The sequence below is a fragment of the Monopterus albus genome, unplaced genomic scaffold (genome assembly GCF_001952655.1).
Source record: "Monopterus albus unplaced genomic scaffold, M_albus_1.0 scaffold48.1, whole genome shotgun sequence".
Classification (NCBI taxonomy): domain Eukaryota; kingdom Metazoa; phylum Chordata; class Actinopteri; order Synbranchiformes; family Synbranchidae; genus Monopterus; species Monopterus albus.
Window position 1 is genome coordinate 764,898 of NW_018127928.1, and position 19,606 is coordinate 784,503.

The 19,606-nt window shown below is 41.1% G+C and overlaps 4 protein-coding genes across 8 annotated transcripts in view; 1 reads left to right on the forward strand and 3 right to left on the reverse strand.

Moving 5' to 3' along the window:
- Nucleotides 1-1,809: 1,809 nt before the first annotated feature.
- Nucleotides 1,810-5,616, reverse strand: LOC109960489 (ras-related and estrogen-regulated growth inhibitor). The gene is made up of 7 exons (XM_020600634.1): nucleotides 5,516-5,616; nucleotides 4,208-4,264; nucleotides 4,000-4,073; nucleotides 3,630-3,759; nucleotides 3,173-3,266; nucleotides 2,334-2,405; nucleotides 1,810-1,964 (listed from the first exon to the last, which is right to left on the reverse strand). Exons 1-7 carry the CDS (start codon nucleotides 5,565-5,567, stop codon nucleotides 1,856-1,858), a joined length of 588 nt encoding a protein of 195 aa, XP_020456290.1. The 5' UTR covers nucleotides 5,568-5,616; the 3' UTR covers nucleotides 1,810-1,855.
- Nucleotides 5,617-6,620: 1,004 nt separating this feature from the next.
- Nucleotides 6,621-13,184, reverse strand: ndufs1 (NADH:ubiquinone oxidoreductase core subunit S1). Of its 2 annotated transcripts, XR_002275023.1 has the most exons (20): nucleotides 13,078-13,184; nucleotides 11,867-11,943; nucleotides 11,359-11,450; nucleotides 10,929-11,036; nucleotides 10,746-10,822; nucleotides 10,569-10,650; nucleotides 10,208-10,338; nucleotides 9,843-10,028; nucleotides 9,532-9,666; nucleotides 9,246-9,360; nucleotides 8,994-9,139; nucleotides 8,474-8,602; nucleotides 8,159-8,288; nucleotides 7,899-8,059; nucleotides 7,588-7,742; nucleotides 7,311-7,486; nucleotides 7,097-7,231; nucleotides 6,929-7,001; nucleotides 6,700-6,847; nucleotides 6,621-6,658 (listed from the first exon to the last, which is right to left on the reverse strand). XR_002275023.1 is itself a non-coding variant. In XM_020600697.1 (19 exons), the coding sequence occupies exons 2-19, from the start codon at nucleotides 11,937-11,939 to the stop codon at nucleotides 6,756-6,758; spliced, it is 2,196 nt and encodes a 731-aa protein (XP_020456353.1). In that variant the 5' UTR covers nucleotides 11,940-11,943; nucleotides 13,078-13,184; the 3' UTR covers nucleotides 6,643-6,755. The 2 variants fall into 2 exon arrangements, 1 of the variants encoding a protein (XP_020456353.1); XM_020600697.1 differs by having other exon boundaries at nucleotides 6,643-6,847.
- A 171-nt stretch (nucleotides 13,185-13,355) lies between these two features.
- On the forward strand, nucleotides 13,356-16,649 carry unc50 (unc-50 homolog (C. elegans)). Of its 4 annotated transcripts, XM_020600701.1 has the most exons (7): nucleotides 13,357-13,489; nucleotides 13,604-13,655; nucleotides 14,433-14,704; nucleotides 14,942-15,062; nucleotides 15,195-15,334; nucleotides 15,721-15,828; nucleotides 16,012-16,649. In XM_020600701.1, exons 3-7 carry the CDS (start codon nucleotides 14,437-14,439, stop codon nucleotides 16,146-16,148), a joined length of 774 nt encoding a protein of 257 aa, XP_020456357.1. In that variant the 5' UTR covers nucleotides 13,357-13,489; nucleotides 13,604-13,655; nucleotides 14,433-14,436; the 3' UTR covers nucleotides 16,149-16,649. The 4 variants fall into 4 exon arrangements, with proteins under 4 accessions (XP_020456359.1, XP_020456357.1, XP_020456355.1 ...); XM_020600703.1 differs by lacking the exon at nucleotides 13,604-13,655 and having other exon boundaries at nucleotides 13,356-13,489; nucleotides 15,721-15,820; XM_020600699.1 differs by lacking the exon at nucleotides 13,604-13,655 and having other exon boundaries at nucleotides 13,358-13,489.
- The window catches only part of LOC109960536 (inosine-uridine preferring nucleoside hydrolase-like), a 4,194-nt gene continuing 927 nt past the window's right edge, over nucleotides 16,340-19,606 (reverse strand). Inside the window, exons 2-8 of the mRNA XM_020600698.1 lie at nucleotides 19,045-19,225; nucleotides 18,737-18,916; nucleotides 18,325-18,436; nucleotides 18,099-18,235; nucleotides 17,944-18,021; nucleotides 17,259-17,375; nucleotides 16,340-17,185 (exon numbers count right to left, since the gene is read on the reverse strand). Of these exons, the coding sequence (XP_020456354.1) occupies nucleotides 17,033-17,185; nucleotides 17,259-17,375; nucleotides 17,944-18,021; nucleotides 18,099-18,235; nucleotides 18,325-18,436; nucleotides 18,737-18,916; nucleotides 19,045-19,224 (957 nt within the window). The 5' untranslated portion in view covers nucleotide 19,225 and the 3' untranslated portion in view covers nucleotides 16,340-17,032. The remainder of the gene's footprint in view (nucleotides 17,186-17,258; nucleotides 17,376-17,943; nucleotides 18,022-18,098; nucleotides 18,236-18,324; nucleotides 18,437-18,736; nucleotides 18,917-19,044; nucleotides 19,226-19,606) is intronic.

Below are 19,606 nucleotides of genomic sequence, written 5' to 3' on the forward strand. Positions count from 1 at the left end.
TGACCATGTGATATTTCAGTTTTTCTTTTTTAATAAATCTGCAAAAATGTCAAAAATTCTGTGTTTTTCTGTCAATATGGGGTGCTGTGTGTACATTAATGAGGAAAAAATGAACTTAAATGATTTTAGCAAATGGCTGCAATATAACAGAGTGAAAAATTTAAGGGGGTCTGAATACTTTCCGTACCCACTGTAAATGCAACCAAACCTTAGTTTTAATAGCCTAATACAGTTCTGTTCAAAATGATATGTGAACAACAAAGTGAAACTCGTGCAGACATCATCTTTTTTCTTTTTGTATTCTACATTACCTCCAGTATCCAGTATATGCACACATCATATAATTTTAAATCTGTATGCAGAAAGGTAGACTCTGCCAATAACAATGCAAATTTATTAACCAGTGAGAATTACAGAATGCAAATACACTGAAAGCCAGGATTAGAGCATCAAAAATGAGATATATCAAGAAAATCTAATTGAAAACATTCTTGGGTGGACAGGGTGGCTATAGACAGTCAGGTTCCCAAAAGAGACAGAGTAGACAGTGCACACAGTGCAGTCAGACTCAGCGCAGCTCCTATTCATCTTTTCCTTTTGTTGCTCCTTGCAGACAAATAAGAGGCCAAAGAAGTTCAATGTTTTCTTAGTCTTATTCCTGTCACCCACTCTGTTGCTCCTTCGTCTTCCTCTTTTTATCAGATGTCTTTCACTTATTGCAAAGTTCAGAAGTTCAGTGAGCAATGAGGAGATGGGGGGGATACACAGGGAGAAACACAGAAACTGCACTGAAAGAAGCCAAGGCTGTAATCAAAGCCAGCCTCATTCTTTACCCACTGTTAAACATTCTACACTGATAGAGCGAGGACAAGCTTAACTCTTTTACAAACACACTGACGGGTCTTTGATTGACATTTACATTTTTGTGTTACTGTTAAATTTAACCTGAATGTGATTCTTAATCCATTAAGCTGCTGCTACAACAGCCACCACTGATCAGGGTGGGCTTTACAGAGGGGTTGAAGTCAGGCCTCTCTGCAGGCTCTTCTTTCACAGGCATCCACATACTGTACCTTTGGTCACATACGTTGAGGCATCTTGCACCAGATGGAACGACTGCACTGCCCCCTACTGGACAGTGAAAGCCATAACAAACTAGGGCAAATTCCTGTGAGTGTACAGTGATTGATTGTACTTTAATGCATGTGACTGAGTGTTTAACCCACTTATCCACTGTTTAATCATGATCATAAAAACATACGTGCAACAGACTGTAGTAAGAGACATTTTATTTGTGCTTCAAGTTATTTTAATTGTGCATTTCTACCCTACAGTTCAAAAATGGACCCATGTCCTTGGAAATATATCGATCTTCCCACATATCAAGCGGTTTTCCCCTGGACTCTTGTTCAGCCCTATTAAACAGCCTGCTGCTGTTACAGAGGATGAGAGGAGCTGAAGTATTGGAGCTCACCCCAAATCTTTAGTTGCTGACACATTATTTCTCCTTCCAGCATTTTCTAGATTGCTTCTGGCTGAGCTGGAACTGGGCAGCAATATCACCAAACTGCAAACTTCAGCTGGTCACAGTATGTGCTCTTGTTCCCAGTATGTTTGACCAGTTTAAGCAAACTCACATGAAAAAGTCACCTTGATTTATACTGATTTGGTGTGAGTAGCAAAACATTAAGATTTCTTGCACAATCCTATGCCTAACCCTCATGAAACCAGAAAAGATCAACAGTGCTGCAATAACAACCCTCCAGAAGTAAAACTGTAGTGCAGTTAGAACAGGCAGCACATGCTGTTTTTTCAAATGTACCAGCACCTGGTGAACATTTTTTTTTTGCTGCAGTCACCACTGCATGGTCTTCGATCGGGTCAGTTTCCTGGTCAGAGCGTGGCGAACACTCAGCATGTAGGAGCGGCGGTCAGGAAGAGGATGCTGCTGGTCCAGCACCAGCCTGGTAGACACAGTAAACAGAACTTCACCAGCAGCCAAATAAAACAACACATGATCAACAGCTAGACTGAGGAAGATTTAAGGAAGAAATCTGTGTTTTACTGGAAATTATACATAGACTTTAAACCTGCCGGTTAAACTTCACATAAAAGAAGACTTTCTCAAGTTTTTAAAGTCTGCACACAGATCGTTTTGAATACACTTAATGTAGCATTCTCAGTCATAGTTGAGCTGCAGATTATGTTGTTAGCATGGAGCCTGTGTGACACTTGTTGTTCTATTTAAAAAAATAACTCGATGAAGAGCAAAGCACTAGTATGTCAGTTACTTCAAACTGTGTGAAGTCAGACATAAAGCAGCTGAAACACACCTAATGAGTTGAAGCACAGCTGCTTCCACAGCTAAAACTGCTTCTGCTACAGATAACTCCCTGAAGCCACACCTGTGCACACACACACACACAAATCATGAATGTAACACAAATACAAGGCACCAGTATTTACCTAACATAGTAAACTTTATATGCAGTATATGTAAGTTAGCTCAAACTGAGCAGAGGTTTCTTCTTTTCGTAATATTATTTTCAGAGTAACAGTAATAATGTTTAGCACCAGTTTCAAATGTCATATTCTAAAGGAACAATAACCAAACTGTTGTAAAACACTAAAGCACAATTTTAAAATATACAAGAGAAATTAAAGGTTTGTATTAGAACAAACTGATGAATACAGTACAACCATGCAACTGTCTTATAGTACTGTCTTATAGTACTCAAGTCCAGGACTGGAACTCGAGTCCGACTCGAGTCCTGATTTCAGGCCTTGTGACTCGACTTGGACTCAAACTGCATTCAGACTCAGACTTTGTTTTTTAATAGGCCATAATAATTTGGTATAAGATACTGATATTAGAACCTCTCTGCCTGCACCATGCTGTATCCGGCACACATGCATCGAAGTGTTCACTCTGCCTATGAAAATAAAGTCACACTCATCACTGAGTAGTGTGCATGTGTATGTGTGTGCGCTTATGAGTGCATTTGTTTGGCTGTTGTGACACACACAGTAAGTAAACTTTTTAAAATGTGAGCTGTGTCAGCTGTGTGTAATGTAGACCCTGATAAATCAGACTTGGTAACAGGGACTCAGCTTGGACTCGAGGGTTAGTGAATCGACTACAACGCTGCCATGCAATCACATGCACACAAACCTTAAGTCTTTGGCCATTCTCTGTCCTTCCTCTGTTGTCACCTCCCTCCCTATTTCCAGGTCAGCTTTATTCGCTACCAGCACTGTAGGGACAACTGATGCGCGCGCACACACACACACACACACACACACACACACACACACACAGTCACAACAAAGACTCACTGCACTTTAAGAGCAAACATAGTGAACACACTGGTCCTCTGGAGATCATACCACTGATTTAACCAGTATATTGTCTGAGTTTGGTCATTTTTACACACAGTACTGGACTGTCACTAACAGAGATTGCATTTCCTGTGTAGAGACGTCTGTGTACAGATCTCCTCCCAAAACTGAGATGTGTTAACACCTAGAGGTAACACAGAAAAAGACGAGACAGGACACTCAGCATGTCCTGATACAGCAGAGACCTTGCACCTTTCTCTCAACGTTCCTTTGGCTAATGAGCTCCCTACCCAGACTTTGTTTGGTTTGGTCGATGAGTTTTTTGAGTCGCGGCACCTCCTGGAAGCTGCAGCGTTGGGTGATGGAGTAGAGCAGCAGGAAGCCATCAGCCCAGTGGATAGAAGAATCCAGAGAGCTCTCCTAGAGGGGATAAGGTCATGTGTGCTCATAAAGTAACATTCTTATTTGACCGCAAACATAACACATCTGACATATTTGCTTTTTTTTTTCCAAGAGCTAGATTATCAAATGTATTAATGCTGATACTATAGAAACATGTTTCCTGTATACAAAGATATTAATATCAGTCATAATCTACCGTTAATGCTGATAGAAACATGTTTCCTGTATACCAAGATATTAATATCAGTCATAATCTACCTTACAAGCTATGTCCAAAATCTCCAGATCTACAGCCTCCTGGTCGACCACCCGACTGCATCTGTAGGTCACTTCTGTGGCACAGTGATACAGACACTTTGGACTTATTTGATTCATTAGGTTAGAGGTAGAATGAAACATAAGTAATGGGTTGAGCTATTTTTCCATATCAACAATGTTTTGTAACAAACCCTTCCTGCAGCCTTACCCTTTTTATGGTCGTATTCACCGATGAAGCGTTTGGTTATGAAACGCACACACAGCGCTGGAGACACAAAACAGACGTGGTCACCAGAGGGTGAACTGCCAGAGACACTAACTCATATTTCTCTTACATACTGTGCATTCACAAACATGAAGTCTGTATCTGCTCTGCTGCATGTTCATGTGTCATGTCATCCTTGTTTTGAGAATTAACCTCTTAGTAATGTTTGCTGCCTTCTTTAGATACCAGTGCTTTCTTTGTGTTTGGGTGGAAGGAGTCTGGATGGGTTCACGTTTGCTTGGCGGCTCAGTGTATTTCCTTTATGCAAGACACATTAGAAGGTTATTTAGGATTGTTTGAATCTTTACAGACAGGTTTTTATTCATTTTCAAGATTTAAAACTAATTATTTACCTCTTTCTCATACATCTTTCCATGCAGATAGCTTTGCCTGTGAGATTTCTGCTGCCGCCCCCAGTATACTGTACACTAATTTAAATTCATTTGTGGTGCCCAAAGCCTCAAAACATGTCTTTCCAGATGCAATGAAATCCCACTGAGCTTCACTGTGAATTGACTTTTTAAACCACATTTAGAAATGTGCTTAAACATCTGCAAACTGATCAAACTAAATGAGAGTTACTTTGCATGCTGAATCAGTTCCAAACTGGTCCTGTTAACAGAACTGAATTTTCTTGCAATAAACAGGGTGAACATGCTGTAGCTTTCACTTTTACCTGCCTGGTGATTCTAGCAAATAGCTTCAACCATGCACATATTAACTTGCACAAAATAGACCAGCTCCATCTGCTGTAGTGCAGGTGATGTGACCCAGAGTTTACTCATAATTGTTCAAGACCCTGTTGTGAGGTCCTCTTTATTTGTTTTCAGCAGCATAAGCCCCTCACTTCAGATTACTCTTATTAAACTATGCACAATGAGCACAAGTTTCAAATTACCGTACAGTCCAAACAGAGCAATGAGAGGAGACATGATTAGACACAGGCAGGAGTTTGTCATTAAAACATAGCAGCAGAGGTGACAGCAGTGGCTGGAAACACTTCAGTGCTCAGGATGAGAGGTCAACTTTAAACCTGTGTAAGGGTTCCATATATAGCAAAGCCTCTGACACCATGACCAAACTTTAACCCTAGACTTAACCTCACGTTTGCTTAAATGTCTTCCACATGCTGAGCATGTGACCGTTTGTCCAGCCTATGCTGCTGTTACATAATGTGCACACATGTTCACATTTGGTCTCTCTGCCTTCTTGCCTACGTGCGTCTGCCTTGTCCTTCTGCTTGTAGCTTACCTGTTTTTCCAGTGTTCTGAGCTCCCAGAATGAGAAGTTTAACTGGGACCATCTTCCTGCTGGGACCACTGTCTGTCCTGCTGTTTGTCTCTGCATGAAAACCCTACAGAGAAGAGCAGTGGCTGAGTAAACTCTGAGGCACATTACAAAACTACATGTAATTGCACAGAACTGTGGAGCAACACAAATGAAAAGTAGCAAACATCTACAGTGCTACAAGGGAAAAGAAACTAGCTAGTGCTACACTGATACAATACTGACCTTTAAATACAAGTAAATTCCAGCTATGGAGAGGAGTACAACAGTGAAGTCGGCCTCAGACACTCAGCAGACAGGGAGTGAAGAGATTCTTCTCTCCTTTTCTGAGCATGTGTAAGCATGTGTCTCTCTGCTTACGTTTTCGTTTAAGAGCTGTCTCTCTCTATTAGGGAACAATATATGACAAGAGCCATTTATCCAGGGGAACTGTGTCCAAGTCCAGGAACCGGTTTCTGAATCTTGATCAAGGCACAAATACTTTTAGGGACTCTTGAGTGATCACTAATCCTGAATTGAAGGTATCACCCCCCCAAATCCAAAAATGTTTCTCCCAGCTCACTACAAGCAGACACTGAATGTCCACAGTTAAAAAAGTCAAACACTGATAAAGAGATCAGCATCAACTCCTGTGAGAGTAAAGCGAGTCTTAGCATCTCAAACCTGAAAAGACCTCAGAGGCATTTCTAAAGTTTGCACCTTCTTATCAGATCACATTGTTCAGAGCAGTGATGACTACATGTACCCGAGACCATGTGACTAACAGTAAAATGGAGTTTAATCCATTATTGCCCTTCATTTATGCTCTTAATTTATTCTTTTTGACCCTTTGATGGCAATGAAATTACAGAGCACTGAATTCACTCCACAACCTGATTCACAAAACAATGTTAGCACATCTAATCATGTTTGTATGTCTGGATGCTACACACAAATAGATGAGGGGAAGTCAATGAAAAGATCAGAATCTCAGGTAGTCAGTTAAAAATAAGATATTCAGCTTTGTGCACACCATCAATGACTTGGGGGCCTTCACCAAAAACACAAACAAGACTATAAAGAGACCCACTCAAAATGGAATAAAGGCAGTAAATATTTTATTCACATGTCTCTGAGCTACATTCAATGAAAATGACTTAACTGTGTATAACAAGCATCAAGTACAACTTTAAATTAAGCAGCGACACTGTCTGTATGTGGGTGTTCAGCAAACCGACGGCTCATCAACAGCAGCAGCTCCTTCTGTCGCGGCTTTGACACATTTGGCCATCGTCTGAGAGGCCCTGCTGATGGAGTCTGAACACAGACAGGTTGTGGGTATGAGAAATTCATTTTATATTTGGATTTTTACCTGTGCCACTTCTAAAACACACTTACCTGTCATGTAGAAGTCCTTTATTGCAAGCTGAAGTGGTACCAGAGGAGCTGCTAGGAGGTCCTGCTTCACAGCCTGATAAGAACAGAGCTCCATCAAAAAAATGCCACCTGCCTCCTGTGATACAGCTTTTGTGTGAAAAGCCCTGTCTCCAGCATGTGTGTCTGTACCTTGGCAAGTTCATTGGCTTGTCTGAAGTAGTTTGCCTCCTCTACATCGTCGTAGCGGACCAAATTAGGAGACACCTCAGCGAGTCTGGATCGGACCTCGTCCAGAGAGTCGTAGGGTAGCGTCACACCAGCCAGCTGCAAACACACAAAGGCATTTCTTTCAATAACTGAGTGTTAATTAGCAATATGAACATGTGGGGGACTTCCTGCTTACTTCAGATACAGCTCTGAGGATCTTCCAGTCATCTCTGGCCATTCCAGGAGGGGAGACAGCCACCCTGGTGTGTTGGCTCCTGCCTTCAGTGTTGACATAGGTAGCGTATTTCTCTGTATAGGCAGCACCAGGCAGAATGATGTCTGCCATTGAGGCTCCCACATCACCATGGTGACCTGGAGAGAATGAAAATGAGTATATTCTCAGAAGAACATTTTGACTTTTGCTCTCATGTTTTCTATCAAATATGTGTATGCATTGTGGCACGTATGTGTACCCTGGTAGATGATGAGGCTGTCTTTAGGCAGATCGACTCTGCTGATGCAGCCACCATCAGCTCCCAGCAGGTACAGGACTTTGGGAGGATTCTTCCTGATGGCGTCCACTCCGGCCTTGTAGCCCAGGTCCAAGGCAGCCACCTGACTGGCCACTCTGGTAACACACACAAAGTATGAACAGGGGAAACCTACTGTTCTTCACTCAAAGGCCAACTATGTATTAAATCCCCCCTAATGTTATGCATGTTCAAAGCAAAAAAGCAGATCACAGCAGCTTAAATCTACAAGAAACATCACTGCCAAGCTGTACCTGTGCAGTACATTGAGGACTTTCCATCCCTCCTCCACTCCACTGCTAGTTCTGGCATTCTGTGCAATTGTGGAGACAGCACTCAAAATGGCAGCTCCATCTTCTCTCTGCAGAGCGCTGCTGCCCACAACCACTACTGGATGCTTAGCAGCTGAAAGCACCTGGACACAGGGACAGGAAATGAAACCAAACTTCAAATAAATATTACTTGGAATTCAATGGAAAACAAACACATCAGTTCACGTGTGTGTGTCTGTTACCTGACAGAAGGGGTGTGTGCCATTAGCCAGCTCCTTCAGCACTGAAGTCTCTTGGCCCAGGTGGTCGTATGAATAACTGAGGTCAACGTTGTGACCCACTAAGGCAACACGCAGCTCATTATGGAGCCAGCTGATGGAGGTTGGAGGTTACATGTACAATTATGTGACCGAGTGAACGACAAACTGACAGTCCATCAAATAACATGCAAACAAATGACTTAATAATGCAAGCAGAAAGACTGTCACAGCCTGTGCTGGCTGTGACGTACAAGAGGAAATTAAATACTGACTTTAAAGTGTGACGTAGGACTGTACCTCTTGCGGATTCGGGCATTGAACATCGGGGCTTCATAGCGTGGATTGGTTCCTATGAGCAGCAGCACGTCACACTCCTCAATGCCGGTGATGCGGGAGTTCAACAGGTAGTTGGAGCGCAGGTCAGTGCTGCAGAGAGAACAAGGAAAGCACAGCATAAAGTCAGTGACACACACACCTGGAGAGACTGTGCAGACTTTGTACATCACACACGTTTTTGCATTCTTGCATCTTTCATGCACAGAATCATTAGGTAGGTAGGACTTGATTGATCCCACAATAAAGGGGAAATTCCTGTGTTCCAGCAGCAATAGAGAGCAGCAACAAAACACCATAAAAACAAACACCACACACATATCTTGAGAAACAAATTCCAAAGTACCTAAAACCAAACAGAATATAGTATTTGATAGGCAATCAAGAACAAGAATGATCCTTCCACAATTAATCCCTGAGAACAAATCAAAATACCTAAGAACAAGACCAATTACAAGACAAGACAGCACAGCAACAGACTTACCCTGCTCCCGACATGGGGAAGACCTCCTCAGTGCAGAGGTTTTCTGAGTTGAGCCTGTTGAGGAGATCTTTGAGGGAGACCAGAGCTTCAGCATCGGCCATTCCTCCTGCTATGGCTGCTACCTCACCACCCTGCACGCTCTGCAGCTACACACACACATTTAGGGATGTCGCAGCTGTCACACAGACACATTTGATTGCATAAGCAAGACAAAACTATCTAGTCTTCTAGATAGTTTTGACACACACTTACTGCTCCAGCAACACGACTGAGAGCATCCTCCCAGGTGGTGGGGATCAGCTGACCTGAGTCATCCTTCACCAATGGCTGGGTCAGCCTCTGTCTCTTCAGACCATCATATGCAAACCTGAGGACACACATTTTGGGCACATCTCTTTAGACAAGTTAGCAACAAATATAACTTGTAAGTATGAATTAAGTAAAATCTGATGTTTTAACCATAATCGAGCACTCACTTTTACAGAATACTGATTTAACTCAAACTAAAATGTGATAATGTTTTCTGTCTGTGTCCAACCTGGTCTTGTCAGAGATCCACTCTTCATTGATGTCTTCATTCAGCCTGGGAAGCACCCTCATCACCTCGCCTCCTCTTGTGCTCAACACGATGTTACTGCCCACAGCATCCAACACATCAATAGACTCTGTTTTTCTGCAAAGACAGCAAAAGATGAAGATAAAATCAGTCAAAGATGAGCATGCTCATTAACTAAAAGGACTTTACCTCACTTTAGAAGTTCAAGAAATGTAACCAGCAACTGTGTGCTCTGGTTTTATATAACAGGAGTTAGTCTACTAGCTTAACTCAGCTATCAGACCCTTTCCTACCTGGTCTCCCATGGTCGTGAAGTGAAAGCATAGGGTTTGGAGGTGAGCGCTCCCACAGGACAGATATCAATAACGTTGCCCGACAGCTCTGACATGAACATCTTCTCTACATACGTCCCAATCTGCAGGTTGTTTCCTCTTCCTGTTGTTCCCAGGTCTTCAACACCTGCAATCTCACTGGCAAAACTGCAGATAGACACACAGACACACACACACACACACACACACACACACACACACACAGAGGAATGCATGAATGTGCTGTTAGGGGAGGACAAACAACATTTCAACACATTTGTAGTTACCTGAAATGACACCACATTATTCCTGATAGATATAAATGAGGATGTTTATGACGCACTCACCGGACGCAGCGTGTGCACTGGATGCAGCGGGTCATGATGGTTTTGATGAGTGGCCCGATGTTCTTGTCCTCCACTGCTCTCTTTCCTTCTGTGAAACGACTGCGGTCTGAACCAAACTGCATAGACTGATCCTGGGAACACAGAGGGCAGGGAGTTAAACAAGGAAAACATGAAGACTGTCCACAGAAATGTAATAATTTAACACGTCCAGCACTACAAACTTTATTCCATTTGCCATTGTATCATGGTCATGCAGCAGCTGTTGTCTGAGCACCATGGCTAGATACAACTAGGGATAAATGAAAGTATGTTTTTTGGGGTGAACTGAAGCTTTACCCTTCCAAAACTTTTTTCTATTTACCTGCAGATCACACTCTCCTCCCTGATCACAAATGGGGCAGTCCAGTGGGTGATTGGCCAACAGGAACTCCATTACTCCCTCTCTGAGGACACACACTTTTTTTCAGCCTTTACAATACTTTGCCTAGAGTTTCAGACATACTGGGACAGAATCATATGTTGACCACAGACTCTGTACCTGGCTTTACGTGTCTTCTCTGAGTTGGTGAGGATGTTCCAACCCTTCATAACGGGCATGGCACAGGCTGCTACAGGCTGACAGCACATGACAGCACACAAACACACACACCACTTAGACATTAATACAGCAAGAATTTACAGCAGTGTCTATACTAAAGCATCAAGTCAGCTGCATTATTACCTTTGGAGCTTTTTCAATCTCAACCAGACACATACGGCAGTTTCCTGCCACTGAGAGACGCTCATGGTAACAGAACCTGGGTATCTGGATTCCCGCCTTCTCACATGCCTGATAGGCAAATAGACATCACCCTGATCAGTTTACTTTACAATACAGTAGACTGGTCTTTGATGTAAAATACACATCCATAAGTTAGTGGAACTACAATAATATGTGGATACTTGTCAAATTACACTCTTTGATAAATCAATTAATAACATCCTCTATTTTTATTCATGTTCCTGAAATGTGTACATTTTAAGCAGAAGAGCATAAAGAACCCCAAAAAGAGCCAAATGTTAAACACACACGGACACAACAATCGGCAGCAGGAAGGGAATGTATGAAACATCAGTATTACTTTGCAGAACAATTATCTGATGTTTCTTACCTGCAGTACGGTAGTTCCAGGCTCCACCTCCACTGGTTTCCCATCCACAAACACTTCCACCATATTGCTGGCAGCACGCACTGGAGTACGCACTGAAACAAAGTACACAAAGGCCAAATTTACTAGAAATAACCTAAAACCAACCTGACATGTAGTTCATCAAGACTATCTGCTAACAAAAACTAACATTTTCCTTTCAAAACATTAGTTATACAAATAAGATACTTGCTGCAGGTATATACTTATACTCAAGATTTTACCATAAACTCAAAAAATACACTGCACACTGTAAGTATAATGGAAACTAACCAGACCATAGTGTCTGAAATACAGAAAATACAATAATTTCCACATAAGACATGAAACAACACTAATGAAAGTTGTACTAGAATGAGTGATTTTACATCCATATGCCAGCATAATAAAAAAAAATATACACACATACACCAAGACCCTGCTCAATTACAGTACAGAGAATATTGTGGCTACTAGACAGACAAACCCTTACTAGTGTTGGAGGGAGACAGGCTGCCCTTGGCGGCTCCGGCTAAAGCTCGGCCGATGGTTGGCAGTCGTAGCATGGCGCTGTGAGAGGAAAACAGCCAGCATATGAGCTAACATGCCATGCACCAAACTCCAATATAAAAAATTTACAGTCCGAGAGAGATCTGGATACTGTGTATCCTAACCCAAATGAAACTCATTGTAATAACATTTTTAAAAATATGTTAATCTCCCAACTGTTTCTTGTTTATGTGATTAACTATGTATTGTATTAAATGTCAAAAAAGTTCACCACAACTTCCAAAACCCAAACATAATCATATTTAATAACACAGAAAACCACATAATTAAATGTTTAGCTTAAAGCACGACTTAAATGGTTAATTATCAGTTGTTGCTGATTAATTTTCTGTAAAACGATTAAGTGTTAAACAAACCCTCTGCCAAGTACTAGTTACTACAGATGTGTTAAAAATAATGTGTGTATATTTGTTAATACCGTAAATAAGGAAGTATAGCTGCCAGATTTTTAGTCGCCTTCTCACAATATAATTTCTCTACTGCAGAGAGTATAGTGCATTTAGAAGACCATGGGGATATTTGCACAGTTTATTGAACTACAAAATTACATTATCTCCAATTTTGATAATAAAATGTTTTCTGTTTTAAAGTAAGATACATTTTACTCATTGTGTTCATAGCAGTAAATTATGAGAATTAAGTCCATTTTAACCTTAACATTAACAGTTGTGTTAATTAAAGGAAAGGATGTTCTTTGGGATTTTATGAGTTAATACATATCAAGATGATAAACTTGTAATGCGGTGAGAGTGTATAGAACCAGGGGTATAGTAACTGGTGCTAGCTAGCTTACCAATTGTTACTGTAAACAACAACAAATGTTACTGTCACCCTTCCACGTAATGCTTCAAGGAGATAATGCACAGAGCCATTAAACAATATATATATATATATATACAGTTTTAGCAGTATGGACAAATGAAGCAACTCATGCGTTCATGCACCTTTTACTGAAGATTCATTGTATGCAGGCTAACAGGGTAAGCTAACAGTGCTACTCAAGGACAAATGCAATGTTATTAGAGGGGTACTGCTGATAATAAGGCCAAACGTTTAATTTTTAAGTGTTTTTTGCAATTAAACAACATACAGATTTAAACATTGTTACATGCACAATGTGCTTCTGATTCTTACCTTTTGCTATTTGGCCTTCTAGACCAGAACAGCGGTGACGTGAGTGACTATCAAACGAGTTTGCGGAAATAACATGGTGCACTTGTTCCGTTTGTAACGAAGTATCAGATTTCACAATAAAAGCAACATTTCTTTTTATGTCATCGTCTCAGCAAACCACTCACACGCAACTTTTCTACCAAAAATTAAACTATGAATTTAGTTAAATTTGTATTAGTTAACGCAACAAAAAGGTTTACATCACTGTGGGACAATTTCGATTTCCTCTTCGACTTCATTTCCCATGATGAACCGGGTGTTTACCGGAAGTAACTACGTGTTCGTTTTCGCGATAGTTCAGGAAGCGTCTATAAACAGCTACAGAAACCAGCAGGTTTTCGTGCTTTCTCTTGTCAAGGAGTTCTGCAAAGAGGTAAACATTCCTCACTATAGTTATTTTTGTTTGTTATGTGCTTACTAATAGCCACTGCTGCGTTAATGTCAATTGTCTTATAAATTAAACTGACTAGGCCTTCTCATCCAATAGACTAGTTAGCTACAAGCTGACTCTGCTAGCAAGCACAGCGTCAGAGAAGAGGGTAAATAAATTATTCAGCGTTTGTGGGACAGAAACACAGACATATTGAGAGTAATACATCCATGGGTTGAGACTGATTACGTAGTAAGTAACCTCTGTAATTGGTTTGCATATGAAGAATTTTGCATAATGTTACAGTACCGTCCTCTGTTTTAGAGCAGTTTTGTCAATACTAATACAAAGCTTTGTCTGTGTCTTGTCGTAAACATCCTGTAGGTTGACAGCAACTTCTCTCTGCGTTAGCAGGACAGACGTGGTTCAGTAAAGCAATTTAAATACAATTTTCTGTGTAATATTGTATGTATTTCAGCTCATCAGAATGTTATCCCCTTTATCCCGGCTTCATTCTTAATTTTATCAAATAATCACGTAGCACTCGATCCCAGAACTCACTTTGTTCCAGTTAAGTTGTACAGAGCATCTGGGGATGTATGGTAAAACAGTGTGGCAATAATAACATTTAAAATTGAGGGCAAGAGCCAGGAATGATAGGTCATTACTGATTTGTTGTCCTGGTCAATGTAAATACAGCAGTATATTTATTGTGCTTCTTATTTGTCATTACACTGTTTACATTCCTCTTCATCTACAGAGCGATTATAGATAATCTTCAGAATAAAACAAAGTATCAAAAACAATACTAGAACTGTTCAGATGTAAGTAAATAAGTACACTCTAATAGAACATTTCAACCTGTCTTCCTCTCCTTTATCTTCCATCCTTTCCCCACCTGTCCTTACCTCCCTTATTCCTTGCACACCTGAAATCAAATTTTCAGCACTATGTTGCCGACCACATCGCCACACAGCAATGGTGCCCTCAGTCCCAGGGATGCTGCACGCCACACGGCAGGTGCCAAACGCTACAAGTACCTGCGGCGGTTGCTGCATGTTAGGCAGATGGACTTTGATTTTGCCCTGTGGCAGATGCTTTACTTGTTCACGTCACCACAGAGGGTCTACCGCAATTTTCACTACAGGAAACAGACCAAGGACCAGTGGGCCAGGGACGATCCAGCTTTTCTGGTTCTGCTCAGCATCTGGCTGTGTGGTGAGTCTGTTGTTCCTCGTGCTTTCACTTAGCTCCTTATTTAACTTTACAGTGTCAGTAAACACTTGGTGTCAGTAGGCAGCCTCTGTATCACGGGTACAAACTCCCTAGTTTGATTATATTTAAACAAACTTTGCTGCATTGTGGGTCATTAGATTTATTCTTAATGCCTGCTGGTCAAATCCTGGTATTGTCTCTGTACAATGAAAACTGAACACTCCCTATATTGATCTGCAGTGTCAACAATAGGCTTTGGTCTGGTGCTGGACATGGGGATCCTGGAGACTCTGAAACTACTGCTGTGGGTGGTCTTTGTTGATTGTATAGGGGTCGGTCTGCTCATATCAACACTCATGTGGTGAGTAGCAAGACTGTCTGGTTGGGATGAAAGTAATGGCATCTTCTCCTGTTACTGTAACTGAGACATCACTCTACAGGGAACTCACTTGGCTCTGTACTGTAAGTGAAATATTCATTTTGTCTTTTCCAGGTTGATCGTCAACAAATACCTACGAAAACAGCCCAGCAGAAATTTTGATGTTGAATGGGGCTACGCATTTGATGTTCATCTCAATGCTTTCTACCCACTTCTAGTCATCCTGCATTTTCTGCAGCTCTTCTTCATCAACCGTGAGTAGATTGTCTGTTTGTGTGAGTTTTATCAGTGTCCCTGAAATTGCATCATTCACTTCAAGGAAATAAACTTTTTAGTACAGTTAACTATGCATGTTATGTCTTAGATGAGTGTAAAATGTTTCTTTTGTGTTGTCTGTTTTTCATTTAGTATTATCATTAATTAAATATCCGAGGAAGTTGTGTCAAGTTTATTCAATCACCTATAAAAATGGCACTAACAGAGATCCAGTGTGGCTCAGTGTAGTTTGTGTTTGTCAAAACGACTAAGACAAAAACCGAATCTGAGTCAGGTGGCAACATGAGCTCTGTTTGATTACAGCTGCCTTAAAGTAGAGTTAATTGCGTTAGAGTTAATACATGATGTGTGTGTGTTGTTTCAGATTTTGTGATGATAAACTCCAGCTGGTTTGTGGGATACTTTGTCGGGAACACTTTGTGGCTGATCGCCATTGGCTACTATCTCTACATCACCTTCTTAGGGTACAGCGGTCAGTCCTCTGTGCATTTAATTGTTCAAAAATCAGTTCCATTATTGGCTGCTGTGTTTATTTCCATGTAGTAGTTAAGCAGGAAGTCACCATTAAGCATTCACTGTTTCCCAAGAGGTATACAGTAGTTTACTGGCACAAAGTGTTTGCTGTGTGTAACTCCCTCATCCTCTGTCCTCACAGCCCTGCCTTTCCTGAAGAACACGGTGGTGCTGCTGTACCCTTTCGCTCTGCTTGGCTTTCTCTACGTCCTCTCCATCTCTCTGGGCTGGAACTTCACTAAGGGTCTCTGCTCGTTTTACCAACACAGAGTCAAGTAAAACCAGTTCGTCTCTGAGGCGGGGCACTAATTGCCTCCAGGCTGACTCCAAATGTATTTTTAACTCACATGTAGGTGACAACAAATCCATCTCCAGTTGTCAGTCAGCATCTGGTTGAGAAAGACTTGAGGTTGACTCTGAGTGAACTGGGACGCTGGTTGACTGTTGCTCGACTCTGGGTTGATTTTCAGTTTGGCTCTTTTGTTGAGCTGGAGCTCCACAATCGGTGATCAGTGATGTGTTTGGACAGTTGCAGGAACAAGGGGGCAGATGAGAAGTTTTTACTTTGTTCTTTTTGTATGATTTGTAAATAGTGCTCTGGCAGGTTGTAATATAAACACAGATGTTTGTTTCTGATTGTTTTCTTGGAAAAGACTGAAACATCAACCTTAATTATTGAAGAGAATAAGGAAAATGGAGGAATGTGGGATGCAAACTTATTTTCTTTTTTTCTTAAAGTGCACATTTAATAAAATGTTTTATTAAGTTGCCTCAGTTTTACTTTGTTTCTAAGAAACGCTTTTTGTCTCTATGTGCTTGTCCTCAGTCTGTGTTCATTTATAACATACTGTAAGGGGTTATGTGCAGAACCACTAATATTATAATGTCATGTGAAAGATTATTTGACACCAACAGATTGTGTATGGAGGCCTTTTGCCTCCATACACAATCTGTTGCAGATATTAATCTAATATTATTCTAATAATTAAAAGAAGTCCATGTTTGATCATGAAAAAACTACACTGCAAAAACCAGCTTTACTTGTGTTTTATTTTAAGATCCAAGTGACATTTTGCAATAAGATGTTTCATTTATGATATAAAGGTTTGTCATCCATTCATCACTTTATTCATGCGCCAGTTGCAACCTGATACAGTAGCTTTCTATTTTACTGCCCGTATTAGCATTTGCTTGAACTTCTCCAGGTCAATTTTCTTCATGATGGTGACCTTGTGTTGCTTTTTCAGCAGCTCCATGTAGTCCAGCACCATCATGCCTCGAGTGTAGTTCCCCCCCAACTCCACTGACACAGCGACCTGGAGGAAGAAGATAGAAGTTGAATAGAAAAGATTTGTTTATATTGAAATAGTTTGTATTTTAAAGAAATACCTCTTCTTTCTCTGTTATCAGTGTATCATCAACTGCTGCAGCTACAGCATAGGCGTCGCAGGCGTTGAACCCTTGTCCTTCTGTGGTCTCCTTTTGATAACCCTCGGACCGAGCTTTCTGCAAAAACATCATGAAGAGGATTTTAGAAATGTTGGGACTGAAGCTCATTTGCACTGAAAGCACCAGACCAAGGTCCGACTCATAAGCAAACTAAACATGGCCAATTTGCAACCTTGTATATTTGAAGTCACGCTCTGCAAATACTATTATTCTTTTGGCTTATTTGTTATATGTTTTAATTAAAGTGGGATTTTAAAAAAAGGTTCTGTAGGTGCAATGCAAACTTTTGGGATTGGGTGACTTCAAAAAATTTTGGAAAGATCATAAACTCCAACAAATACATTTTAGAGGTGCAATGCTGCGACAATATAGAATGTGGGGTTTTATGTTTCCACCTTTAACTTCTAGGCAAGGCAATGCAATTTTAATGGCACTTGAAAAAGTATTTTGCTTGAGGCAGAACAGTAAGACAACACTCTCAGGAGGATTATTATAATCCTCCTGAGAGTGTTGTTAACTGCTTGTGCAAACATGCTTGGTTTCGAATGTTACATCGTAAAAACCTGACAGCTAATGGCATAAAATTTCTTTTACCCATGTATCTGTACAATGTGAGCACTCCTACCTCCACACTATAATTGGAAATCTTTTTCATGAAGGCAGCCTTCTCACTTTTGTGGCTCAGCCACTGGTCATGGAAAGACTGAGGGAGAAAAACAGATTGCTATAAATAAACAGACAGACAGGTGTACATGTACCGGTAGCTGTTTCTAGTCTTACCCATGGCAGGCAGTTTTTGCAGGTGAACTCCCAGGCAGCAATGTAGGTGGGACAGGTGTAGCGGTCCAACACAATGTAGGCAGCCTCAGGATCAGTCACAAAGTTAAACTCTCCACATGATGTGGTGTTTCCCCTGGCTGCACACACACATTCTTTAGCATTTGTACTCATAGGAGTACAGCAATCAAAAAAGAAATAAAAATACAATTTATGACACAAAACCTACACTGAGTGTTCCCTCCCATGATGTAGAGCGCCTTCAGTTTCTTAGGGAGAGAAGGGTCCAGTTGTACCGCGATAGCCAGGTTAGTGAGAGGAGCCATGGCCACTAGAGTTACCTGTTTATGACATCAGTTAAAGGTGTGGAGCAGAAAAAAAGCTCTTCATGTGAAACTAGTTTATATAAGCAAGTGCGTTTTCAGTGTATTCTTAACATACAGTAACAAGGAAACTTTCCCGTCTTGCTACTTGAAGCATGAGTCATGTTGTCAGCCAACAGGGCCTTAGAGTTCATAATCTCAGTCATGCTAATCTGGTTAATAACCAAATACCGAAAATATGAGCTGCAGCTGTACTTTATGTGGTGTTTAATGTAAATCACCATTTCCATTAATAGAAACTTGCTGTGCTTGTCTCACCTCCCCAGGGTTCTGCTTCACAATCTTGACCATGGCCTGTGCAGCTTTTTCCTTCTGCAGTAGCTCCAGACCTGGAGCATCTCCATCTGGGACATCACCCAGCCCGTCAACCCCATGGTAATCTCCTGCATGTTTTTTCCTGGCCAACACAGGATCTGAGGAACCACGATACACTGGGATCTGTAGAGTATAACAGGTTGTGATTTATGGAGCATCGTGAATGAGTTAAGTTCAAACCAAGCAGTCAGACCTGGTGAGAAACGCCCATGTCTGAGCGCTCCCTTAACAGTGACTCCCATAAAACTTACATCCAGCCTACCGCAGACTTTCAGGACACGCAGTGTGTTTTTAAGCACATTTTCCAGGGGTGTGTTGCCATGGGAGCAGGTGATCCCCAAAATCTCCACGTTAGGGGCTGCGAGGGCCAACATGATGCCCTGAGCATCATCCACCCCTGTGTCCACATCAAGGATCAACTTCTTCTTCATCCTATGTTTAAAAACAAAAGTTTATATAAGAATGCGCACATTTCATTAGCAAGCAAGCAAAGTTTATTTATATAGCACCTTTCTAAACCTGCGTTACAAGGTGCTTTCCAGTAAAACATAAACAAATAATAATAATAATAAAGATACCTAAGACCAGATAAAACACATCCATACAGTAAAATAACACGAAAAATACATAGTCAAAACAAATACATCAATCAATAAAATTGTCGAAGGCCCGTGAATACAAATGCGTTTTAAGAAGTGATTTAAAAACAGACAGGTTCAGAGCTGATCTAATCTCCCATGGCAGACCATTCCACAGTATAGGAGCCCGAACTGAAAAAGCTCGGTCTCCCCAATGTTTCCGTCTGGACTTCGG